Source organism: Mchenga conophoros, linkage group LG16 (genome assembly GCF_057382185.1).
Source record: "Mchenga conophoros isolate Kocher_MC1m ecotype Shallow Benthic linkage group LG16, M_conophoros_male_GT1.1, whole genome shotgun sequence".
Taxonomy (NCBI): Eukaryota; Metazoa; Chordata; class Actinopteri; order Cichliformes; family Cichlidae; genus Mchenga; species Mchenga conophoros.
The window spans coordinates 15,078,549-15,106,454 of record NC_140541.1 but is presented as its reverse complement, the minus strand read 5'-3'; the positions used below and the strand labels follow the sequence as shown (position 1 = coordinate 15,106,454).

At 38.6% G+C, this 27,906-nt stretch overlaps 1 protein-coding gene and 1 long non-coding RNA gene across 2 annotated transcripts; both read right to left on the bottom strand.

The window, feature by feature from the left end:
- Nucleotides 1-2,713: 2,713 nt before the first annotated feature.
- Nucleotides 2,714-27,651, bottom strand: LOC146556452 (C-type mannose receptor 2-like). The gene is made up of 9 exons (XM_085250415.1): nucleotides 27,582-27,651; nucleotides 27,404-27,505; nucleotides 27,078-27,227; nucleotides 23,489-23,631; nucleotides 9,585-9,685; nucleotides 8,987-9,120; nucleotides 8,442-8,581; nucleotides 4,349-4,452; nucleotides 2,714-3,970 (listed from the first exon to the last, which is right to left on the bottom strand). The coding sequence occupies exons 1-9, from the start codon at nucleotides 27,649-27,651 to the stop codon at nucleotides 3,832-3,834; spliced, it is 1,083 nt and encodes a 360-aa protein (XP_085106541.1). The 3' UTR covers nucleotides 2,714-3,831.
- LOC146556453 (uncharacterized) lies at nucleotides 16,715-20,687 on the bottom strand. Its single transcript, XR_014889066.1, has 3 exons — nucleotides 20,451-20,687; nucleotides 19,191-19,325; nucleotides 16,715-17,907 (listed from the first exon to the last, which is right to left on the bottom strand). It is a non-coding gene; the product is annotated as an uncharacterized LOC146556453 (long non-coding RNA).
- Nucleotides 27,652-27,906: the final 255 nt, after the last annotated feature.

Below are 27,906 nucleotides of genomic sequence, written 5' to 3'. Positions count from 1 at the left end.
TGTTTTTTGCTAACATCAAAGAGCAATTTAGACAGCCAAACATGACATCTACAGATATCAGGCACATTAATATAAAGATCACCTTGTAAACAAACCTGAGAAATTAGGGTCAGGGAATATCAAAGCGTTTACAGTGGGGCAAAAAAGTATTTAGTCAGCCACCGATTGTGCAAGTTCCCCCACCTAAAATGATGACAGAGGTCAGTAATTTGCACCAGAGGTACACTTCAACTGTGAGAGACAGAATGTGAAAAAAAAATCCATGAATCCACATGGTAGGATTTGTAAAGAATTTATTCGTAAATCAGGGTGGAAAATAAGTATTTGGTCAATAACAAAAATACAACTCAATACTTTGTAACATAACCTTTGTTGGCAATAACAGAGGTCAAACGTTTACTATAGGTCTTTACCAGGTTTGCACACACAGTAGCTGGTATTTTGGCCCATTCCTCCATGCAGATCTTCTCGAGAGCAGTGATGTTTTGGGGCTGTCGCCGAGCAACACGGACTTTCAACTCCCGCCACAGATTTTCTATGGGGTTGAGGTCTGGAGACTGGCTAGGCCACTCCAGGACTTTCAAATGCTTTTTACGGAGCCACTCTTTTGTTGCCCGGGCGGTGTGTTTTGGATCATTATCATGTTGGAAGACCCAGCCTCGTTTCATCTTCAAAGTTCTCACTGATGGAAGGAGGTTTTGGCTCAAAATCTCACGATACATGGCCCCATTCATTCTGTCCTTAACACTCCATCCTCAACCCGAAAAGGCCCCACAAGCTCATCTTTTATGATACCAGCCCAAACCAGTACTTCACCTCCACCTTGCTGGTGTCTGAGTCGGACTGGAGCTCTCTGCCCTTTACCAATCCAGCCACGGGCCCATCCATCTGGCCCATCAAGACTCACTCTCATTTCATCAGTCCATAAAACCTTAGAAAAATCAGTCTTGAGATATTTCTTGGCCCAGTCTTGACGCTTCAGCTTGTGTGTCTTGTTCAGTGGTGGTCGTCTTTCAGCCTTTCTTACCTTGGCCATGTCTCTGAGTATTGCACACCTTGTGCTTTTGGGCACTCCAGTGATGTTGCAGCTCTGAAATATGGCCAAACTGGTGGCAAGTGGCATCTTGGCAGCTGCACGCTTGACTTTTCTCAGTTCATGGGCAGTTATTTTGCGCCTTGGTTTTTCCACACGCTTCTTGCGACCCTGTTGACTATTTTGAATGAAACGCTTGATTGTTCGATGATCACGCTTCAGAAGCTTTGCAATTTTGAGACTGCTGCATCCCTCTGCAAGATATCTCACTATTTTTGACTTTTCTGAGCCTGTCAAGTCCTTCTTTTGACCCATTTTGCCAAAGGAAAGGACGTTGCCTAATAATTATGCACAACTGATATAGGGTGTTGATGTCATTAGACCACACCCCTTCTCATTACAGAGATGCACATCACCTAATATGCTTAATTGGTAGTAGGCTTTCGAGCCTATACAGCTTGGAGTCAGACAACATGCATGAAGAGGATGATGTGGACAAAATACTCATTTGCCTAATAATTCTGTTGAGACCCCCACCCAAACATTCTCTGGGAAATTTCCACTCAGCTCTCTGTTTTACTTTCACAGTTCAAGTGGGGGAGGGGTCTCCTACCATCTACTCCTAAGTTCATGACACAGTGAGGCCTTTATTATATTAAGGGCAGTATCTCTACAATAGTTCTACATTCTATGTTAACACATTTCTAAACTCATAAAATAAGCTAAACACTCCTACACGAGCTACCCCTGATCGCCCCGTGCATGCTATCTGCGCTAACACACTAGTTCCCACCCATGTAATTGAGCATTGCGTGGCACATCCAACATACAGGGAGTGCAGAATTATTAGGCAAATGAGTATTTTGTCCACATCATCCTCTTCATGCATGTTGTCTTACTCCAAGCTGTATAGGCTCAAAAGCCTACTACCAATTAAGCATATTAGGTGATGTGCAACTCTGTAATGAGAAGGGGTGTGGTCTAATGACATCAACACCCTATATCAGGTGTGCAGAATTATTAGGCAACGTCCTTTCCTTTGGCAAAATGGGTCAAAAGAAGGACTTGACAGGCTCAGAAAAGTCAAAAATAGTGAGATATCTTGCAGAGGGATGCAGCAGTCTCAAAATTGCAAAGCTTCTGAAGCGTGATCATCGAACAATCAAGCGTTTCATTCAAAATAGTCAACAGGGTCGCAAGAAGCATGTGGAAAAACCAAGGCGCAAAATAACTGCCCATGAACTGAGAAAAGTCAAGCGTGCAGCTGCCAAGATGCCACTTGCCACCAGTTTGGCCATATTTCAGAGCTGCAACATCACTGGAGTGCCCAAAAGCACAAGGTGTGCAATACTCAGAGACATGGCCAAGGTAAGAAAGGCTGAAAGACGACCACCACTGAACAAGACACACAAGCTGAAGCGTCAAGACTGGGCCAAGAAATATCTCAAGACTGATTTTTCTAAGGTTTTATGGACTGATGAAATGAGAGTGAGTCTTGATGGGCCAGATGGATGGGCCCGTGGCTGGATTGGTAAAGGGCAGAGAGCTCCAGTCCGACTCAGACGCCAGCAAGGTGGAGGTGGAGTACTGGTTTGGGCTGGTATCATCAAAGATGAGTTTGTGGGGCCTTTTCGGGTTGAGGATGGAGTCAAGCTCAACTCCCAGTCCTACTGCCAGTTTCTGGAAGACACCTTCTTCAAGCAGTGGTACAGGAAGAAGTCTGCATCCTTCAAGAAAAACATGATTTTCATGCAGGACAATGCTCCATCACACGCGTCCAAGTACTCCACAGCGTGGCAGGCAAGAAAGGGTATAAAAGAAGAAAAACTAATGACATGGCCTCCTTGTTCACCTGATCTGAACCCCATTGAGAACCTGTGGTCCATCATCAAATGTGAGATTTACAAGGAGGGAAAACAGTACACCTCTCTGAACAGTGTCTGGGAGGCTGTGGTTGCTGCTGCACGCAATGTTGATGGTGAACAGATCAAAACACTGACAGAATCCATGGATGGCAGGCTTTTGAGTGTCCTTGCAAAGAAAGGTGGCTATATTGGTCGCTGATTTGTTTTTGTTTTGTTTTTGAATGTCAGAAATGTATATTTGTGAATGTGGAGATGTTATATTGGCTTCACTGGTAAAAATAAATAATTGAAATGGGTATATATTTGTTTTTTGTTAAGTTGCCTAATAATTATGCACAGTAATAGTCACCTGCACACACAGATATCCCCCTAAAATAGCTAAAACTAAAAACAAACTAAAAACTACTTCCAAAAACATTCAGCTTTGATATTAATGAGTTTTTTGGGTTCATTGAGAACATGGTTGTTGTTCAATAATAAAATTATTCCTCAAAAATACAACTTGCCTAATGATTCTCCACTCCCTGTAATGAACACAGACATGACTATAAACACTCAACTACAAAGAAATATGAATCAGGGAGGAACTGAGAAACCCTGCAGGAAGTAAAACCAGACTTGAGTCTTGAAACAAATATAAGGATCACAAACTGACAGTTACCACCAGAACAACCATAAAGTCAAAACAGAAACATTCAATAAAACTAATAATAATGATAATAAAAACAATATCACAAGAAAAAAGAACAAAAACAAAAATTCAAACAGTAGAATAAAAATCAAACAGAAACCCAAAACTTAACCACTTATATATGGACAAAAAAACAAAAAATTATATATAGGCCTTTTAGGATAAAACTGAAATACAGAAGTACAATTATTGTAATCAAAGAAAAAACTGCAAAACATTGATGAATAGATCATCTTTCTGAATCAGTTGTTTTCCGAAACTTTTTCACAGATCCATTGATGAGAAGATGAACATGGACGATCAAACCATGTGTTTTTTTCAATTTCGACAGAAACACAGTCCTCATGTCCACCATTATTAGGCTCACCTCTTGCCCAGTACCTACCAGGTCAACGACAGCAACATTATCTTATTATTATTAAGAATTATACAGTGTATATATATTATACACTGTACATTAAGATCACCAAATTTCAAATAACAATAACATTTTTCTTTTCAGGTGGTTTTTAAACAGGCTTGCATAAAGTGTGCAGATGGCAAAACACACCAGCTCTGAACACAAGAATTGTTGTTGTTTTGACTGATATAATAACTTCTTTTGCTCCCACTTGGCCAAAACAAGTCATTAGCACACATCTTTACGCTATTAGTAGTCAACCACCGACATGTAAGCCTTTGTGTTTATATCTGCATGCATCTGTGGGTTTAACAAATTTCCTATGTAAAGGAATAAACTGAACCAAAGTGAAGACTTACGTCAGAATCTGTGGAGTCCCATCTACCCATTTCCATGATCCCTCCTGCTCTTCGTCATTTAAACCAATCCAAACTTCTGCTGTGGTGACCGTAGAGAGGAATTTCTGTTTAATATGAAGAAAAATCTTTTTATTTTACTTTAAAACCACATTTTTAGCCTATGCCAGGGGTCGGCAACCTGCATGCGGCTCTTTAGTCCTTATAGTGCGGCTCCAGGTGGTTTGGAAAAATAAATTAAAAGTATTTAGGTGAAGTGTATTTTATTTATGTTAGTTCTTTTTTTAACTTGTAGTTCTAAATTGGAAATTACTGTGATATTGAAATATAAATATAAAAATATTCTATTATTTTTTTCATCGCTCAAAATAAGCGTCACACTAGCGGAAGCCAGTATACCCGCCGAAACGCTGTGCATTTATCGAGACTTTGGATCCACATTATGTCAGCAGCTGTTCTCCACCGTGAACTATGTTAAAAACAAACACCGCTCACACCTCACAGATGACAGTTTACAGTCCTGCGTGAAGATGAAAGTGACTTCGTACAACCCTGATCTGCAGACGCTGTGCGCAGAGGTTCAGGAGCAGAAGTCCCATTGTAAACATACCAGGGCAGACCCGACGATGTTTGTACAAACACGCTTTTCAGCATGTCTTTATTGACCACTTTTTACACATGGTTGCTGTACGCATAAGCATAGCATAGCATGTGCTATCTATGCTGTAAGAATAGATAGCACAGACGTCAGTGCAGTGTTGCCAACTTAGCGACTTTGTCACTATATTTAGCGAGTTTTCAGACCCCATTAGCGACTTCTTTTCTAAAAAGCGACTAGCGACAAATCTGGCGACTTTTTCTGGTGTCATTGGAGACTTATTTATGACGACTTTTTGACGTGAAAGGGCACCTCAAATGTGAAAGGGCACCTCACCCGTGCTAAAGCACTCACGGGTGGAGGATAGTGCCACCAGAGTGCCTATTTCGGGTCACTTTTGCCGGTCGAAGCCCGGATAAAGGAGCAGGGTTGGAATTGTGACATTAAAAAACAATAATTGCTAAAATAAATTTAATTTGTAGTTCTAAATAAATTCTAAATGGATTTAGGACGTTTTTTACTCACTTTATGTCTCTTCCATGATGTTATTTCTCTCTCCAACAGCGTAGGTTACAATTATATTAGCATGACCAATTATGCAAATTAGGTGATGATGTCATTTAGCGACTTCTAGCAACTTTTAGGACAGCCAATACCGATTTTCCTTACTGAGGAGTTGGCAGTGGCGGAGCGCGGGGGGGGGGGGCTTACTGGGCTTAAGCCCGGGTTGTTTTTTCAGAAGCCCGGGGTCTTTCAGAGTGTAATTTTTTCATAGTTAGGATGCCTGTGGCTGACAACTGTATAAAACCAAAACTACACACAATATTCGAAACACAATTCTGTGGGAATTTACGACTGTGCGTAAATCCCCCCTAATATTGGTATGATCCGAGCTCAGACACTAAGCGGGCGGGGCAGCTGCTGCCTGCGAGTGCGCCGTTAGAGAAACGCAGCCAGGCAGACAGAGGAGAACTGAAGTTCGACCAGGTACCAAAGCAAATCATTCGTACTGTACAAATAATGTAAATATAACGGTGTATCACGAAAGATTGATATCAAACTGATCACTTGACCAATATTACGTTACTTGCTCTTGGAGTGAATCAACAAATGGTGAAATGAAAAGCCGAACAACAACAATGCTGTTTCTTTAGAGAGTCTTAGCTTACATGTGTGTTTATTTCATATTTTCAGTTGTTACCCTCCACGGCTTAATAAATCGGTTTCAGTAATGCACTGATATACAAGAATGGACATAAGGGGCTTCTTTCAAAGAAAAAACTCAGGTAGTATTTTATATATTATGCTTTGTATGTTGTTCAGTATATTTCTATGCAAAACAAGAGGAACTTCAATACACAGCAATATATTCACAGTTGAAACCAGATATTTACATACACTTTATGGAAAACACAAGAACATTTTTTTACTGTACAACATCAATTTAGAGTAAACTTGTTTTGTTTTGGATAAATAAATATTGAAATATCTTTTGAATTAGTTAAATGTCAGAATAAAGAGAGACAGAGCCGTCTATTTTTATCACTTTCATCAAATTTAGGAGTACATGTACACTAAGTTTATTGTTAATTAATAAGAAAACTCCAGACGTTCCATTCTGAGCTGAAGAAGCTTCTGATAGGTTAGTAGAGTCCATGTGAGTAAATTGGTGGCACACCTGTGGATGATGTGTCTGTGAGCACAAGGAGGGAGAAAAAGGAGAGTGGAAAAGTACGCGTTGTAAGTTCCGTTGCAGCAGCCTTTCAACGCCTCTCTCTGTCTCTTGCAAGCAAAGTTGACCCAGACAACAAAGTAAAGCTAGTTTTTGGCTACGAGCCCGACACAAACCCGACGGATTAGCCAGAGGTCCCTTTACTACGGTTCGGAGCCGCGGACCTTCAGTAATAGTAATAAATCACACAGCAATAGTACATTCATGTAGTTGTAAAAAGCAAGATAATATATTAAGTAATCCAAAGTATTCAGAATACGTTACTCTCATTGAGTAACGTAACGGAATACGTTACAAAATACATTTTGGGGCATGTATTCTGTAATCTGTAGTGGAATATGTCAGGCTTATATTATTGGATTGTCATTTATGCTTAGAAGTATTTACTCATATATGCTTAGAGTTTTATAATCAATTGCATGTTGATAGAGGTCTGATCCTTAGCAGTCTGTAAAGACTCTGTGTGCCTTCCAGAGTGTTCTGGCATACACACTCACATCTTGGGGTCACGAGAAGAGGTCGTACCTTCTTTTATTGTTTTATGGTATAGCAAACACAAGTATATCTGTTTTAGTCTAAGTGCCTTTTGTTTAGATGAACTGCTGGACTTCCAGACCAGCAGGTTTAGGGAAGTCGTTTATGGGGTCACATCTTGACCACACACACACACACATCACATGTTCACTGTTGCAGACACACACGACACATGTTCACATGTGAGTGTCTTATCTGTCGCATGATTAATGAGATGTTTGTGTAGCCACTGAATGGCTGCGAGGGAAGGCTGGAGTTTGGAGTTGGCTTAGATCAGATAAGGTGCTTCTCCCCTTGTAGCAAGTTAAAGACAGAAAGCACTGTGGTCTTGCTTTTGTACACAAGTGACTGGTCTGTGAGTCAGCGGGGTTTAATTGTTAGACCCAACATGCAGTTTATTTTATCTAAGTTTCTTTTAAAAATCCAAAGCCAGCAATAATTAAAACTTTGAATTTTCTTTAATGCTTTGACACATTTTTGTGCAACACTGAAGATGCATTTCCTGACAGCTCACACAGCAAAACACTCACTCAAATCTCAATAGCAGTCATTCAAATCTGTAATTGATTTGTCATATGTTTTTTCAACAATCAGTATGTCATTGCCACCAAAATCTATTCATGCTGTCTAAACAAATGTAGTCAAAATGTTAATATATTTTGTCAGTGGACTCATACTTTTACTTAAACATAATTTTTACTAAAACACATAGAATATCAGAACTGGAACTGTGGAAACCAAACATAGTACAATAGTATTCTGTAAGTTACTGGACTTCCTGTTACTCCTGCCCCTTGCCTTGCAAATGCTCTCTCCTGCAATGTATGCTGTATCCACTGCATTTGTTGGCATCATGATGATGAGCCTTTATTTGTCACTACAATGTTACACATACATGTTACCTGCAGTGAAACAGGACTGCAGGCATCTTTACCATATCCTGTTTTCCTTATCCTTGCTACACTGCCACATTTCCTTATTCTTCTTCCGCTTCTTCTATTGACAGGTTGTTTCCCCCTATACAATTTCTGTCTAAACAGATTTCTTTGATACACTCTAGAACATTAAACATGTTTTAAAATGCTCATACACATCATACATAATGATTTTTTTTACTTTATTTTGAATGTTTTAACACTTAAAAAAGGCTGAAATAAAAGGCTATTTACATTAAAAATTGTAGTTTGAATTTATTTACAGCTCAATAACACATACATACATAAACACTGTACCTGTTCTTCAGGGCTGTTAATAACCACCAGATCTGCTCCTCTGTCTCTGCAGTCCATTCTGGCTGCATCCCAGGGAGCAGAGCGTTTAGAGATGAGATAGCAGCTATGGCTGAAGCTCCATCCTACAGGACATGTTTTATCTGGAAGAAATTACAAACAAATAACATTTCAGTTTATGAATGATCTTTTATGAACTGTATAACAATGAATTCTGTTTAATTAATTAAAATCCTCCAAAGACTTGATCACAAAGATCTAAACAGTCTATTTACTTGCGTGTCATTATTTATAATATAGTAAAAATAATAGAAAACTTTTAATAAATACAACAATTTAAACAATAAAAACCACAATAAAAAACTGTCAGAAACCCCAAACTTAACCACCTTCTGAAGTCTCCACTAAGGTAAAATGAAAAAGCAAATGCAAATTTTTAGCCACAACAAAACACATAATTATGAAATAAAACAGATTCAAATCTAGAATTATAATCATAGATAAAACTGCAAAACATTTATGAATAAATGATCTTAAAGAAACTGTACTGTGGTTTGGTGTATTTTCGCAGATCCATTGATGAGAATATGAACAAGAATAATCATTCCAAAACCTTCCCCATTTATTGATATAAGCACAGTTTTCTTCTCCACCATCATCAGGTTGTGTTGTTGCCCAGTACCTAGCAGGTCAGTGACAACAACATTATTTTATTATTATTGAGGAAAAAATGAGTCTTTGGTGTTTGTGTGAGGAGTTTTGTCAAACAAATTTTCCATCAGCAGCTTTGAGTTTTTATAAACACACTGCACATTAAGATCACCAAATTACAGATAACAATGGAAATAATATATATTTTATTTTACTTTTTTTAGTACATGGTGTTTGTTAGACAGGACTATACAAAGTATAAAGACAAACACATGAGCCCAGATTACACAGACATCTTGACTGATATAATAACTACTGCCTTGGCTCAGTGTGGCAAAAATCAAGTCATTTGCATGCATCTTTAAGCTTTGGGAAGCCGTTTGGCTCAACCAATATGCAAACTGAACAATCTGCATTCATCTGTGGGTTTAACAAATTTTGGAAATATTTTGGAAATTTAATAAAAGTAATGAACTGAACCAAGTGAAGGCTTACTTCAGAGTCAGTGGAGTCCCATCTACCCATTTCCATGTTCCCTCCTGTTCTTTGTCATTTAAACCAATCCAAACTTCTGTGGTGATCGTAGAGAGGAATTTCTGTTTAATATGAAGAAAAATCTTTTTATTTTACTTTAAAACCACAATTTTAGTCTATGCAGTGTTAGAGAATTGTGGATCAATATGGTTGTCATTGTGCAAGATGATTAGATAATTAGCAAGAATGCTCACCTCTGTTTTACACACACACACACACACACACACACACACACACACACACACACGTTTCTTTTGTGGTGATCATAGAGAGGAAGGTCTGTTTAATATGAAGAGAAAACATTTCAGTTTTAAACCACAAGTTTTTATTTGCATATTTTACATATAAACTATGAAATTCTTTTTATGTCATAGTTCGCATGCGAGAAAAAAACATAATGCGAGCAAATGATGTAATTTCACAGGCGCAGTTAAATTCATTGCTTCTAAATTTAAAGAAACCCATGCGCTTAGAATGTGCATAAAGAAGCCATCGCACACCAAGATTGTCTGCTTTGCATACACTGCTATTTGTTTGTAATTTGAAAAATTGTTTGCCAAATAGTTATCAACAGTTATTCATTTCCTTTGTAGCAGTGGAAATACACATAACTATCACTGGATTACTTTACTGCTGAACAAATCTTTTAAACTGTCCCCTTAATCTGGTGTACAACATAGCTCTTGTGATTTAGAAAAATCACTGTAATAAGAAGAATGCATCATTCCTAAAAGGAAAAAAAAGAACAACATTAAAAAAAGGAAAAAGTGCATAAACTTATTATTATAAAATGTAAATGAATGTAAACTGTGCCTATGATGCTGCCTTTGAGTGCACTTTGATCAGTCAAACACAGCTGTACACATCTGGCTGCAGAGCTTCACTGACTGTGGGTTCAGGCGCCACTGTAATTCATCTAAATAATATTAAAGATTCTCTGAACAGTCAGTCTGTGGACAGGAGAGGAGGATGTTACAGGCTGTCTTTAGTAAGTAGCTCATTTGTCTGATCTGAACTAGTGTCTAATAAAACTTTTATCACTGTTGCTATAATGTTGTGTAAATCTAAAGGGTCTTATCAGAATCAGAATCAGAATACTTTATTGATCCCAGGGGGAAATTATTTTTTGTTACAGTGCTCCATTATAAACCAACATTAAGACAAGACAGACAATACACTAACTAAGAATAGTACAATATATACATATATATATACATATATATATATATACATAAGTCACTCATAAATAAATAGCTGAACAAGAAACATGTGTAGTTGTAGCAGCAAACAGTGTGTTAAGTGGATGCGTTGTACAGGGAGATGGCCACAGGCAGGAATGATTTCCTGTGTGGTTCAGTGGTGCTTTTCGGTAATCTCAGTCTCTCACTGAATGAGCTCCTGTGACTGACCAGCATGTCATGGAGTGGGTGGGAGGTGTTATCCAACATTGTCTTTATCTTGGACAGCATCCGCCTCTCCGACACCACCTTGAGGGAGTCCAGCTCCATCCCCACAACATTGCTGGCCTTACGGATCAGTTTATTGAGTCTGTTGGCATCTGCGACCCTCAGCCTGCTCCCCCAGCATGCAACAGCATATAGGATCGCACTGGCCACCACAGACTCATAGAAAATCCTCAGCATTTTCTGGCAGATGTTGAAGGACCTCAGTCGCCTCAAAAAATAGAGACGACTCTGGCCCTTCCTGTAAAGTGCTGTGGTGTTTTTAGCCCAGTCCAGTTTATTGTCAATGTGTACTCCAAGGTATTTATAGTCCTCCACAATGTCAACACTGACCCCCTGGATTGAAACAGGGGTCAAGTGTTTCCTGGTCTTCCTGAAGTCCACGATCAGTTCCTTGGTCTTTGCCACGTTGAGCTGCAGATGATTCTGCTCACACCACGTGACAAAGGAGTCGACCACAGCCCGGTACTCTGTCTCATCATCCCTGCTGATGCATCCAACCACCGCAGAGTCATCAGAAAACTTCTGAAGATGGCAGGTCTCTGTGCAGTGGCTGAAGTCTGTGGTGTAGAGGGTGAAGAGGAAGGGGGAGAGGACAGTCCCCTGTGGTGCCCCTGTGTTGCTGATCACCTTGTCAGACACACACTGTGGGAGACGTACATATTGTGGTCTTCCTGTCAGGTAATCAACAATCCAGGACACCAGAGAAGCATCCACCTGCATCGCTGCTAGCTTATCACCCAGGAGGGTCGGCCTGATGGTGTTGAAAGCACTGGAAAGGTCAAAAAACATGACCCTCACAGTGCTCGCCGGCTGGTCCAGATGGGTGTAGACATGATTGAGCAGGTAGATGATGGCGTCCTCAGTTCCGAGACGAGGCTGATAAGCGAACTGAAGGGGATCCAGATGTGGTCTTACTATGGGTCGCAGCTGGTCCAGGATGAGCCTTTCCAGGGTCTTCATGATGTGAGAGGTCAGTGCCACGGGCCTGTAATCCTGGGGGCCACTGGGACGTGGCGTCTTTGGTACAGGGACGAGGCATGATGTCTTCCACATCACCGGGACCACATCACAACATATAGCTACTAACTAATCTCACAATTTCTGTTATTAATCAATATTAATTGTGATTAATCGTAATTACTTGATTAATAGCCTGGCTCCAATTACGTTTTTTCAGCTTTATATTTTAAGGTTGTAACAGACATTTATGCAATACAATGAAGTAAATGCAGAATAAACACAAAGAATATATGCTGACATTCAAAGTGAATTTTAATAGTTTTCATCAATCTTTAACACAGTGAAAACTTAAAAAACCTTCAAGGTCATCAACAGTTACTGAACCCAGGCCAAAAGGTTAAAGTGAATACCATAACAGAATACCATAACAATAAAGGGTGCACAAAACTCAGTATTTAAAACAGAAAAAGACACAGCTGAAAACCCAGAATGTTGAACATTTTCACTTAAAAAGGAGCGATTTGGCTTAGTCCTTCTTTGCACTAAGCCAGTTACTGAGGCAGACTATTCTGTTTACATTATCTGATGACAAAGAAGCACGCTTCTTTTGAATGATGTGACCTGAGAGTGAGAATAAGCTCTCACAAGGCACTGTGGTTGCAGGGGTTGACAGGTACTTGTGTGCAATAGGTGCCAGCCTGGAATGTGCTCCTTCTCTCTTTAACCACCACTGTAGTGGACACTCTCCTACGTCAATTTTGGGCTCTGCTTTGTACAGATTCAGACAGCGGTCATTAGCGTCTTCCTCTGTATCTGAATCAGAAGAACCAAGCACACATGCTGGCAAGGTTCAAGTAGTTCTTCCAGCTTTTGCAGTCTGTGAAGCTCCTGGTCAGTCAACATGGTCACCTTGCTGTTTTGCTGAGCCAGGACGGTGGTCAGCACAGATTTGTTTCTCTGGATCCGCTTGATCATCTCTAGGGTGAAGTTCCATCTTGTTGGAACGTCCTGAACAAGCGGTTCTGTTTGATGTCCATGTGCAGCTTGCTGTGCCTTTAATTCCTGAGCGTTTGCTGGACTATGCTTAAAATGTCCAACAATCTTGTGAAATTTGGCCAGAGCCCTTTCAAATGTGCTGTCATTAAGAGAAACTGTAACCATTCTTTTGCAGAATGTGGGCCATGCAGGGCTGTGTTCAAATGGAAGTAGTCTGGCGGCTGCAACCATGTTACGAGCACTGTCGGTGCCAAGCGTGGTTAGTCCTGATTGTCCCTGATTTTCCAACACTCAGAAAATGGTCAGCACACACCTCAGCATAATGCCTCTCTTCAGTTTTACTCACTGTTAGTGCAAACGATTGTAAAGTCCAATCGTAATCAATAAAATGTGCTGTGAGCCCCAAGTAATTATTGTTGTTCACCGAAGTCCAGTGGTCTCCAGTGCGAGCGACATTCCTTACTTGCACAAGCTTACTGGACTGCTGAGCCCTCTGGTCCTCATACAAAGCATGCAGTCTCGACACAGTGGTTCCTCTCAAGAGCGGATTGTAACATACATCTCCTGATGCAGCGCGAATGACTTCTCTCAGTCCATCATCTTCTACTATGCTAACTGGTCGGGAGTTTTTAGCTATCCAAATTTCCAAGGAATTGGTTAATTTTTCTCTACCATTTTTTGTTTTTCGTCCACGAGCACCATACTCCTGAAGCGTAGATTGGCGAGGTCCCGTAGAGGCGGATTCAGTTGGGTGTTTTGCTCTCAGGTGATACGCCAGTGATGAACTGCTTCTGTGGTACTTGAATTTAGCTTTGCAAACTGTCCACCTTACTCTCATTTTGTCCAACAAGCCATCAGGAAACTTCTTAAAGAGAAACTTTCCACCCAAAAGTCAGTCTTCCTCCATGCTCGCATGTGTTAGCTATAGTAGCATGGTATCACTTCTTTTTCTTCTAATCATTTCTATCAGGCCAAATGCCAGCATAGAACAATGCTGCCCCCTCCTCCAGAGCTGCTCATGAGTTTAAAGATCTTAGATTACAGGAAATAAAAAAAACCCCCAAAACTGCGCTTTAGGGATGGGTATCGAAACCCGGTTCTTGTCGAGAACCGGTTCCCACTGTTTCAATTCCTTGGAATTGTTTGCCATTTTTGCAAAGGATTCCCCTATTGATTCCAGTCGCCCCAAATGACGTCACCATGTTGCGGGACGTCATTTACCTGGCAGGAAACATGACGGCTCAAACGCTCAAAAGTTTGGTTACATTTTCCGAGAACGGATGACAACAGGACAACTTGCAATACTTGAAAAGTAGATATTTCATTTAGAGAGGAAACACTACGAATATGCAAAAACATTTGCTCACAAAACACGCGATGACCTTAAATGAATGTCGTGTTTTTAATTCTTCTCCGGACTCGTGAATCTCAACCCAGCAGCAGTGGTAACGTTTGCACGTCCTCTCCCGTTAATGCAACTAACAGTGCATATTATGTTAGCGCGAGCTGCCTTATTACAAAACCTGCCATTATTGTGCATTTAGGTGACCATGATGAGACAGACAGAGTCTGGCTGGCAGTTCTCGCTGCAGTCTACCGGTATCGTCTCCTTTCAGGCCAGGATAGACAAATGTCACCGAGCAGTGACTAAGTTTGTGGTAAAAGGCTTGCACCCATTTGCCACAGCAGATGCCCCCGATTTTCGGTAAGTGAATGTGTTTAATTGTAGGCAGGGCCATTACTGGATATTCTTGTGTAATTGCTACAGAATAATTTATGTTATACTTTGTTATTGCTACAGAAGAATATTTATTTTATTGTTTTACATTTACAAATTTTTTTCCTGGGGACTCTGTGACACCCCATTGAAGAGCCGTAGGCTGTGGATCTCTTAAGGTCTCACTGTTGGGTCTGTAAGGCCATGTTAAGATATAAAACAAAGTTCAAAACTAATCGACCTTAGTGTTCTCCTTTTTAAAAAAGAATCGATAAAGAATCGAATCATTAAAAAGAATCGAAAATGCAATCGGAATCGTGAAAATCTTATCAATAGCCATCCCTACTGCGCTAATTGCATTAAAATTTTTAACGCATTAAATATTTCACGTTGATCTCAACAATTAACGTGTTAATTTTGACAGCACTAGTTTTTATGCTTTGTGGTTTTACTGTATCTGTGCAGCTAACCAGCAGATTTACTTTAGTCATGTCTACTGTAGATTCATCACTGTGGTCTCGGGTCTTGGACCAGCACACATCTGTCTGCTGTCTGTTGTCACTGCTCAAATATTTGCTGTACAATTTTCTTTAAATTACTTAAATTTTGGTTTGATCAATGTTTTTATTCAGTAAAAAATACATTTTTATTACAGTAAAATGTATAAATATTCTGCATTAAAACAGTCTTCAAACTCTAAATAATTGTTTAGTCTTTAAATTGTACACCACAACTGAAGCTAATTCACTGTAGCTAAATCATACCACAATTTGTTAGTTGATTCATTCCTCTGTTGCCCCTCTCTGTTGTGGTGTGCCCCAGGGGTTTGTATTGAGCCCCTTATTATTCTCTTTGTATATGCTACCCTTGGGCTCCATATTTCAAAAATACAATATTTCTTATCACTTTTACGCTGATGACATTCAAATCTATTGTCAACTGACTGATGATTTGTCAGCATCACTGAACTCCCTGTACGATTGCCTGAGAGAGGTTAAAGATTGGCTGTCAGAAAATTCTCTCGTTTTAAATGAGAAAAAAACTGAAGTTATGGTGTTCAACAGCCATATTCCTCGAGACCAGCTTGTTGCCCTGCTGGGGCCCCTAGCTAACTCTCTCTGTGATTCTATGCGTAACCTGGGTGTCTATTTGTATAGCTCCTTTAAGCTTGATAAGCAAGTATCATCTGTAGTTAAATCTGTTTTTTTTCTACTGCGCCATATTTCTAAAGGTAAGCATTATATACCGCACAAGGACCTGGAAAAACCTATCCACGCTTTTGTGACCTCCAGGTTAGATTATTGTAATTCTCTCTACTGTGGTCTCCAAGCCTTCTCTCTTCGAAGGCTGCAACTCGTTCAGAATGCTGCGGCCTTCTTACTGGAACTAGAAAATTTGACCCTATTACTCCGGCTCTTGTTGATCTACACTGTAAAAAAATATTCCGTAGAAAAACAGAAAATGTCCTGGTAATTTTCTGCCAGTACATTTTCTGTTTTTTTACGGAGGTTTGACAGACCTTTCTGTAAATGATAAAACGGAAAATTCTGTAGATTTACAGTATACTCTCTGTACTATTTACGGACATTTCCTTCAGCTATAAAACAGAAAATTCCGTTTATTCACAGTATATTTTCTGTATCATTAACTGATATTTTCCGTTAATAGAAAAATTGAAATTTCTGTTTATATTACTATTTCCAAGCACTTCTTTTCACTGTAACTCATTAAATATAGTTCTTTATATCCTTAAACGTACATTTCTATGCAATTACAACCTAGTACACCATGTACTCAAAAATTCATAAATTAAAACTTAAATTAATTTGTGCTTCGTACACAACAACATTGGTACAATTAATGTTAAATATTCTTTTATTCTCCTTAACTCAAACACTATACTTAAATATAATGACAGCATCCATCTTGTCATAAAACTACTAAACAGCTGATACATGAACAAAATAACTCACAAGCTTTCAAATTTGAGCATTTTTATTTCCTTGAAATCAGGTTGCCCTCATGTAAATGTGTTTATTTACATTCATTCAAGTGGCTACCAAGTGTTTTCTTCAAACAGGACACCTGACAAACAAAAAATGTCATATTTAACGACATGTTCACATTTAATAATATCCAGAGTACCTTTTAGTTAGAATCACTGCCTTGTGGTAGTTTTGCCTCAGCCAAATGGTTAAGGTGTGGTTTACATCCATCTCTGTCCACTTATGATACAGTATACACATGTAGTCAGTTATAGCCAAACACCTTTGATTACTGAATTGCATTCACTTCATTAATGAAGTGAATGTAATTCACATTTGTGTGAACATTTGTCTGAGATTAACTCTTTGGGCTCTTTACCTTACAATATAACATACTTGAGTCAAAATTTGTTGACTGTTTAAGTGGTGCCACATGAATACAACTGAACAAATCTAAAGAAGATGTTCCTGAACTTTGGGTTTATTCGAACAGGACTGATGGATAACCACAGGACTTTTCCCCATATGATAACTACAACACATAATAAATTAAGACAGATTACTGTCCCAAACTTAAAGATAAAAGTGTATTTACGGGACTTGTTTTGTCAGTGAGGAGCAAAGTATAATTAGAAGTGCTTGTTCTGATGAAAAGTTAAACTGTAAACAGCAGCATAGTGAATAAGGATCTGTGTCCACGAATCCTCAGCAGTGACAACACTTAAACATCATAGTTCAAAATCCTTAATGCACACCTTTTTCTCCACGGTGTTCAAATTCTCTAAGCTGGTTAAGTAGAGGAAAAAGTCTGACATATTTCATGACCATTAAATGTTAGACAAGGCTCTGAAAACGAGGTTACAGTTACAAACAAAAACCTCTGCTTGTGCGCACAGACCCTAAATCACAACAAATAAGACAATAGTAAGACAAATTACTACAAAGTCTTGTTACCGCTCTTCATATAACAGTGTGACAAAGTCCTGAATGCAGCCTGCATGTTAGTACATCAAGGTCCATCTGAGCTTTAAGTAAAATACACTCAGCTTTTCCTTGGATTTTAAGAGTTGCTCAGTTCATACAGGAACTGCAGCAGTCGGAGTTAACGTGTCGCTGTGTTGCTCCTCCGTGTCAGCCATTGAGACTAGTCGCAATTTATTCTGAGGAAAAAAAGAGAAACAACAAGACATTTTTAAAAAGTTTGTATTTTTATAAATTTTTTTTACCTAGAGCATAAACAACATAAACAAAAAAAGGATTAGGGCTGTGCGATATGACGATATATATCAGATTACGATATAAAAATGTCTATCGTTTCATATTATACACTATTCTTTGTTTTGTGGTGTTGCAAAATAAACTGTTTACGGCAATATTTTTTTCATGGTTTTGATGGTCACTGTAGTTGCTATATTATTTCTTAAAGTTCTCTCCTTCTCTTATACTTAAAATAACCACACTATGGACGGACAAGTGACTGTTTTTACGCGTACTTTCGTTACCAACAATGAGGATAAAACCATCGTGTGGCTCCGCCGTCCGCTTGTTTATTTTCCACATAAATCTTTCACAATAAAGCTCAAGTTTCTGTTGAGACTTTTCAAACTAAACTGAAATGATATACATTATTCTCAAACATAAAATTTCAGAATATGCATCAAACAAATGACCTCAAATAAAAACATCAAGTAACTATAAATGGCGCTTACAGTCACCACGCAGATGAAGGCACAGAGAATACCAGCATGGCCAGCAAGGATGAGGCAGAACCAGAAGGACCAGTCAAAAGAAATCGAGGACCTTATTGTTAAATGAGGGGCTACCTCTGTAGCATGGACATGGTTTGGTTATGAAAAGTCTGACACGCCCCAGAAAACTGTACTATGCAAATTATGCCACAAACTGGTCCCCACCACCACTCGAACACGACAAACCTCTTTAACCACCTACACAAGAATCACATGAAAGAGTTTCGAGAGAGTTTACGAATGAAAAGCAAAAAAGAGTCGTCAGGTGCTCAAAATAATCCTTAGACTCAAACGTTAGAACAGGCTTTTCCTTGCAGCACGGCGTCTAATAAATACTCAGAAAGAAAATGGCGGCCATTTAAACTCATGTCTAAAAATGTATAGTTTCATGCATCGGTCAAAACACTCGACTCCAGGTACACGACGCCCAACTGAAAACATTTCACATAAGTCGAGTTGCCCGAGAATCACAGAATTGACAGAAAATGCACTATTTTGTGATATATATCGTTATCAGGAGAGATACGTCTTATATTGGGATATGAGACTTTGGTCATATCACGCAGCCCTACAAAGGATTATAATTCACGTAGAGTTGCATACACATAACACCATTCTGTTGCAACAAAAGCAGTTTATAATTAAAGTAACATACATACCTTGAAAAACTAAATCAACCACAACATTAAACTCACCTTGTGTTTGTAGAGAAGGTGATCAGGGTTTTTCTTCATTTCCTGAGACCAGCTGCTCTGGATCATCACCAGCTTGTATCTTCATCTTTTTTTTCACTCGGGGAAGTCTTTCCTTTTCTTGGCCATTGCTCTGCACTGGAAAACCAAAGTGTGTGATCAAAGGTGAAATAAGGGATATTTTTCCACTGCAGGACTTAAAGTGCTTCAAGTAGTGATAGCTGTTGATCCATTTCTCAAATAATCTGTAAGGATCTGGATTTTTAAGAAAGATACAAATATCTCTGCTTATATTTGGCTAAAAGCTTGATATAGACAAGGCATATAGAGCCCCTGCACACCAGCACTGCGCTTACATTATAGTTCAATCAAGAAATAGTTATTATTGATTTATTATTGAATTTTTTTAGTAATAATTTTTAGTATTTAATCACATTAGCACAGTGGGGTGACAAAAATATTCCACATACAAGAAATGCTGCTCAGCATTTCATAAATTACATTTTCAACAAATGTTGGAGTAAAAACACAGTTACAGGGAAAATGTGTCTGTCTGTAAATATTAACTAAACATTTCTATGTGCTACAAAATAGACATACTGTAATTGTAAATGTGCTGAGGTGAAACTATACTTTCAATAATTTTACCACTACAGTCTGTTAACCACCGAAATAATCTATGCTGGTCAGCTAGCTAAAAGTCTTTACTTTAGCAGCCCAAATCAGAGGCTAACATTAGCATTTGCTAGCATCAGCCAGGAAGGTCTGAGGCTTAAACTAGGGTTAGTGTAACTTTGCCTGAAACCCTTTAAAGTGTACAGTAGAGCCAACTGTAAAACACAGGTATTGATACAGTACTTATTAGAGTCCTAGAATAATTTCTAGAACCATGAAGTTCTCACTTTCCCAGTTAGCCACATCACTGACTTTCGCTAATTAGCTAGTTAGCAGTCACAGCTGTGTAATACCCTGAGAGACACAGACAGCTAACTATAATATTTATGAAAACTGGTTCAGCCACTGAAGGGCAAAACTGGTGGTATCACAGTAAAAATTATTTTAACATTAATTAAAATAAAGCTTAAGTCATGTTAAACCTAAATAACAATTATTTTAAAAAATGAGTCAGCAAAATATTCCTGACTTGTCTGGAGACAGCCGAAACCAGTTAACAAATAAATTAACAATTCTTTCTAAATAAAAACACGGAGTCTTTTGAAAAACATTATTTTAATAAAACGAAACATGAGTTTTAATACTTACCACAGAAATTTGAAGGCAGTTTCTCCAACTTCAGAATCCAAAATCCAGATGAAGCCTGAAAGAAGCCTAATGGCTGCTCTTGCGCTTACTTTTCCCTCCTTTTCAGGTTCTTTTTCCCACAATGCATTGCAGTAGTTGAGAAATACAGAAAAATACCTGTAAATGACTAATACGGAAAATTCCTTCACGTTTATACAGTAGATTGTACTGTATTTTTACGGATTTTTTTTACAGTGTACACTGGTTAACAATCAAATATCGCATTGAGTTTAAAATCTTGCTACTCACTTTTAAAATCCTGAATAACATTGCGCCCAGCTACCTCACTGACCTCCTCAATCTGTACACTCCTTGTTGTGCATTAAGATCATCAGGTCAATTACTCCTGGCCCAACCTAAGTTTAGACTGAAGACCAGAGGCGATCGTGCCTTTGCTTCAGCTGCACCCAACCTTTGGAATAGCCTCCCTGCTTCTATTCGAGCCTTGGACTCTATCCAATCCCTTAAATCAAGATTAAAAGCATATCTATTTGACTTGGCTTTCCTGACCAGTTAATACCCTTTTAAATCTTTTAAATTTTAAACTTTTAAATATTTTATTAGATTTTATTAAATTTATTATTTTATTATTAATTTTACTGCTGTTTTTGTCTTCTTAGCAGATTTTGTATTTATCTAATTCTCCTGGTCTGTTAGTGCCTCTATCCTGTCTGTGCTAGTGCCCGATTTGTACCCTGTTATTGACTTATGTTGACTCTCCATATTACTGTGAAGCACTTTGGTGTGCCTTCGGGTTTTTAAATGTGCTATATAAATAAAACTGTATTGTATTGTATTGTATTGTATTCATATGAATCTAATTGTGCTACATGGGATGTTCTGTGCACCAGTGAATGTACTGATTTATCACTGGCTTCACTTTAATACTGAAAAACATATAATTCTAGGACACGTTTTGAAGCACTCCTGTCCAGTTATGGTATGTGCAGTTACATGTGTTTGATGCAGACTGAGCAACTTTTTGTTCAAAGGTTTAAATGTCTGCATTTTGGCGAAAGTAAAAATTTGGCCCTTAGAGGTTCTGATGCACACTTCTTTTCCTGATCCTCGTTATGTGTTTTTTCAGTCATAAAAGCTTTGTAATACTGTACAATAGATTAATGGGACAGCTGTGACATGGCTTCACAACTTCAGAACTTAACTTAGATTGCTCTGGTTTGTAGGATTTGTTCAGCAGTAAAGTAATACAGTGATGGTTGTTTGCATTTCCACTGCTACGCATCAAACATTAACTGTTGATAATTTGGTAAGCTTTGTCTTTCAAAATGTAAACAAATACGGACACAAGCAGCGCCTATGTCACTTTCACTGTGTAACTGAATTTAACGCAGTAACCTGAAGTGTCCATCAAGGTGACCAATCACATTAGGACCACCCTTCTCCTTTATACTACTGCACCCCATCAGTCAAAAATGAGTTGATTTGCACAAGCAGGATTTCTCTCCAAGCACAAAGAGCTAAACACAAGGGCATGAAACAGCAGCACTGTTTTACTGAAGATAAATTTCACAACAACAAATATAGTAAATCACTCTCGTTAACCTGCAGCATGCTGTAAATCTTTTTCAACAATCAATAAATCATTGTCACCAAAAACTTGTTGATGCTGTCTAAACAAGGTGATCAAGATGTTAATATATTCTCTCAGTGGTGTTACAGCCCTGGACATATACAGAATCAGGGCGTGTCAGTATGTCTGTATTGTTTTTTATATGTGTGTACTGTGCCTTTAAGAGTCTCGGCAGGCCCCTCCTTGGGTGAGCTGTTTTGGGTTGGTTTTGACCTGGCAGCTCCTAATTGGCCCCACTATCAACAGGCTGTTTTTTTTTATTTTATGAAAAACCTTTACCCTTCATTTAAAAAAGTTAATAAAAAATTTAAAGAGATTTTGCTGATACACTTTAATTCAGCAAATGTAATGTAAAATTACCATATTCATCATGGTTTTTTAACTTTATTCTAATTGTGTTAACGTTAAGAAAAATGTTCATTTTTTTATAGTAAAACTATTCACCAAATAAGAAAAGAAAAACAGAAAATGTATTTTAGTAATAGGATAAGATGGCCCCAACTGACAGCGTGTAGAGTGAATACCTCAGGCAGCAGAAACCCAAGGAAGAGAAGGAAGGCGAGGAACCATTATGGAAGGACAGGCCCCCCCATGGCATGTACCACTGGCAGATAGAGGAGGTGGCTGATATCCAGAAATGCTGCCATTGGCTGGACAAAGCTGGACTGAAAAACAGCACGGAGGCTCTAATCATGGCAGCACAGGAACAAGCTCTGAGCACAAGATCCACAGAGATTGGGGTCTATCACACCAGGCAAGGCCTCAGGTGCCGGCTATGTAAAGATGCCCCAGAGACAATCCAGCACATAACAGCAGGGTGCAAGATGCTAGCAGGCAAGGCATACATGGAACGCCATAACCAAGTGGCCAGCTTAGTGTACAGGAACATCTGTGCCGAGTATAACCTGGAAGTCCTGAGGTCAAAATGGGAGATGCCCCCAAGGGTGGTGGAGAATGACCGAGCTGAGATCCTGTGGGACTTCCAGATAGAGACGGACAAAATGGTGGTGGCTAACCAACCGGACATAGTGGTGGTAGACAAACGGAAGAAGACAGCCGTAGCGATCGATGTAGCGGTTCCAAATGACAGCAATATCAGGAAGAAGGAACACGAGAAGCTCGAGAAATAGCTCGGGAAGATGATGGAGGGTGAGGGTAACAGTGGTCCCAGTTGTAAGCGAAATCCTTATTTATATATAATTACGGGTGAGGATCAGGAGTCCCAAAATGAATTAAAAAAATACATCATTAAATAATTTATTAAATGTTTTAAATAGATGAATAGGCATGTAATTAATTACTTAAATATTTATTTATTAATTAATTCAAATTTTAATTAATTATTTAATGGTGTGTTTAATTAATTCATTTTGTCACTCCTGGCCTTTCATATACATAAACACTGTACCTGTTCTTCAGAGCTGTCAATAACCACCAGATCTCCTCCTCTGGCTCTGCAGTCCATTCTGGCTGCATTCCAGGAATCAGATCTTTCAGAGAGGAGATAGCAGCTATGGTTGAACTTACTCCATCCTAAAGGACATGTTTTTTCTGGAAGACATTACCAACAAATACCAGTTCAGCAAGTTACTGAATTATATTTAAAAAACTCTATAACAATGCTCATTTGATCTGTTCAATTAATTGGAATTTTAGTACTTCAATAGTTTTGCTTTTATCAATCACACCAACAAGAACAGTAAAGCCAGAAGGACACATTTCCTGCGGGGAAATTAAAACAGAGTGGACTGTCTGAAAAAATAAGACAATGAAAACACTCTAGACAAATTTGTGTAACCACCTTCTTGGTGGAAGTTGGACCCAGATCCAGTTTATCAATGGTGTGCTTTTTTATTTGTTGTGATCAGTTTCATTTCTGATACTAAACTATAATTGTCTTGGCTAGAATGACCATGTTGCTGATGAGACTGCCCACAAATATTATGACTGCATCGTGGTCAGAACTGTTGTATTAGCACCGTGACAGACTGGTGACCTGACCAGGCTGTACGCTCACTCTCACTCCACAGCAGCTGGGATAGGCACAAAACCTTCCAAGACCCTGAACTGGATAAGTGGAAGACAATGGGTAGATGTGTCTGTTAACCCACTTTCAGGCCTTTTGTTCACACATTGATATCTAAGGCAGTTTTTGAACATCTGAAAACATTTTAGAGATAAAAGACTGAAATTTTCACAGACCTTTATTACCATCAAAATAAATCAGAATCTGTAATACATCAAAAAAGTCTTGACTAGTTAAAATATGAAAAAAGTCCAGCACTCCTGCAAAGAAAAGTGCTTGTATGAATGTTCGACTAGGTCAGGGGTAGGGATGGGTATCAAAACCCGGTTCTTGTTGAGAATTTTTGCAAATGATTCCCTTATCGATTCCAGTCGCCCGAATGACGTCACCACGTTGCGGAGCGTCATTTACCTGGCAGGAAACACGGCGCCTAAGCGGCTCAAACGCTCAAAAGTTTGGTCATACTTTACAAGAACGGATGACAACAGGGCAGCTTGCAATACTTGCAAAGTAGATATTTTGGCGCTTTGGGTGCCTTGAAAAGCGCTATATAAATCCAATCCATTATTATTATTATTTAAGGGAGGAAACACTACGAATATGCAAAAGCATTTGCTCACAAAACACGCGATGACCTTAAATGAATGTCGTGTTTTTAATTCCGCTCCGGACTCGTGAATCTCAACCCAGCAGCAGCGGTAACGTTTGCACATCCTCTCCCGTTAATGCGGCAGGTAAATAATCACCTAACAGCGCATATTATGTTAGCGCGATCTGCCTTATTACAAAACCTGCCATTATTGTGCATTTAGGTGACCATGATGAGAGAGACAGAGTCTGGCTGGCAGTTCTCGCTGCAGTCTACCGGTAGCATCTCCTTTCAGGCCAGGATAGACAAATGTCACCGAGCAGTGACTAAGTTTGAGGTAAAAGGCTTGCACCCATTTGCCACAGCAGATGCCCCCGATTTTCGGTAAGTGAATGTGTTTAATTGTAGGCAGGGCCATTACTGGATATTCTTGTGTAATTGCTACAGAATAATTTATGTTATACTTTGTTATTGCTACAGAAGAATATTTATTTTATTGTTTTACATTTAAAAAAAATTTTTCCTGGGGACTCTGTGACACCCCATTAAAGAGCCGTAGGCTGTGGATCTCTTAAGATCTCACTGTTAGGTTTGTAAGGCCATGTTACTCCTAAATTTCTATCTTGTTCAAAGATAAGATATAAAACAAAGTTCTAAGCTAATCGACCTTAGGGTTCTCCTTTTTAAAAAGAATCGATAAAGAATCGAATCGTTAAACAGAATCGAAAATGGAATCGGAATCGTGAAAATCTTATCAATACCCATCCCTAGTCAGGGGTCAGCAACCTTTAACACCCAAAGAGCCACTTGGACCCGGTTTCCACGCAAAAGAAAACACTGGGAGCCGCAAATACTTTTTGACATCTAAAATGAAGATAACACTGTATATATTTTTTTTTTACCTTTATGCTTTGTGTGAACAACTAAAGTAAGTAAGTAAGTAAAGTTTATTTATTAACAGACAGGCAGTCACAAAGCGCTGTACACAAATATTAAAATAAACAATACAATCAATAGACATTATACACAATGTAAAAGATCAAATGTAAAGAATGTAAAGAATATAAAATACGTAGATCAACAAAAGGCTTGTTTGAACAGAAAACTTTTTAACTGCTTTTTAAAAGAATCCACAGAGCAACTAAGGTGTGTGAAATCCATTAAGTTTTACAGAGAAAATCACATTTTGAACTCTTAAAGAAATATAACAAAAGGAAAGACACCCAGCTGAACTAAAATTATCCAGCAAACAAAAACTGTTGTGAGCCGCCACCCTCATATCGCCTTTGGAGCCTTGACCTGACAGTTGAAAGTCTCGATAAATGCACCCCGTTTCTACGGGTATACTGGCTTCTGCGAGTGTGACGCTTATTTTGAGCGATGAAAAATAATAAAATATAATTTTATTTTTATATTTCAATACCACAATAATCTTCCAATTTAGAACTACAAGTTAAAAAAAAGAACTAAACACAAATAAAATACACTTCAGCTAAATACTTCTAATTTATTTTCCCAAACCACCTGGAGCCGCAGTACAAGGACAAAAGAGCCGCAGGTTGCCGACCCCTGGACTAGGTGAATGAGGCATGTTAAAAAAAGTGCTTTGACTGCTCAAGCAGAGTAGAAAAGTGCTATATATAGATATATATCTTGAAATATATGAAGCTAAATTATCACAAAACCCATTAGATGTGTTCAAACTCTGAACCATGAAATTTGTATGTAAATGTGTGATGGTCAAGCAGAATGTTCTAAAGAAAAAAAATGTCTGACTTTAGATGGAATGACTGTAACTACCTATATTAAGGTCTATTTGTTGTAGACTCATTAATTTATAAATGTAACTACAATTTCTATAAAGGAATCAATTTCAGCATTTTTGTACTGGTTTGATTTTGTGATGCAGTCGGCAATGTTGCTACTACTGGGGTTAGGTTAATTGGTGAATCTAAATTGTTCATAGGTGAGAATGTGAGTGTGAATGGTTGTGTGTTTGTGTGTTGTGTGTTTCTATGTGTTGGCCCAGCAATAGACTGGCCACCTGTCCAGGTTGTACCTTGCCTCTTGCACTATGGTAGCTGGGAAAGGCTCCAGTGACCCTGAATTGGATAAGCGCAAGCGAATGGCTGGATGGAAATAAATTAAATGAAATATCATCCAGCAACTTTCTTGGGTTGACTTTATGAATTTTGAATAATTTCAGTGAGTGCAAAGTCTTGAAGAGCCACAATCCCAAATGACAATGCATATTTGGTCTCTTAAGCATTTAAGTTTAATTAATTTAAGTTAATTAAGTTTCTTCTCAGTGAGAGAAAAGGAGAACAGTATTTGCTAGAGAATTGAATCACTGTAAAGACAACGGTAAATAAAAGGACTCACTCAGAGAACTCAGAAGCACTTCAAGCTCTTTGAGATTTTCAGAGAAGTTGGCACGCAGCAGGTCTCTTTCCTCAGTCATGACGGCAAGTTTTTTACTCACAGTGGAGAGATTTGCATTCAGGCTGTCTCTTTCCTCAATCATAATAAAGTCTGAAATAAATAAATTAGGGCAGGCTTTTGAGACACAAAACATCTTGTGCATTCATACTTAGACTGCTTCTGATTTATTTTAAACCATAAAAACTTTGAACATTGCTTAGCTTGTCAAATATTAATTCAGCACTCAGTGGCAGTTTGAACAATTATTTATGAAGAATCAGACTCACAGTGGACACCATGAGTGACAAATCCAATAAGAAGCAAAACACCCAGCAGACTCCACAGCACAATAACACCTAAATAACGATTCTCCTTACGGCTCTTTGGACCTGAAAAGAGAAGAAAAAAAAGACTGAATTATACAACAGTAACAACAGCTGTTAAAATAAATCTATCACTTCCTACCTGTGTGATGTGTTGACAGTTTTGGGTTGTCTTGTTCAGCAGATTCAGCACTGGCAGAAATTTCCTCCATTGCTCACAAGCAGGCAAACTATTTCCTAAATGGTGAGATCTGTAGCTCAGCACTTGTAACCTCAAATTATCAGTAGTTTCAAGTTCTTCTTTTTTTGAACTTCTGAGGATGTCACACATTTCAGATGTTGATATGATTTTCACAGCACCAGTAAAAGTGGATCTGATCCTTTCTAAAGATAATTTTGTATATGATAGTCATATGAAAACTAATAAAAGTTAAATTTCTTTACGCAGTTTTTTTAAGAACTTTAAA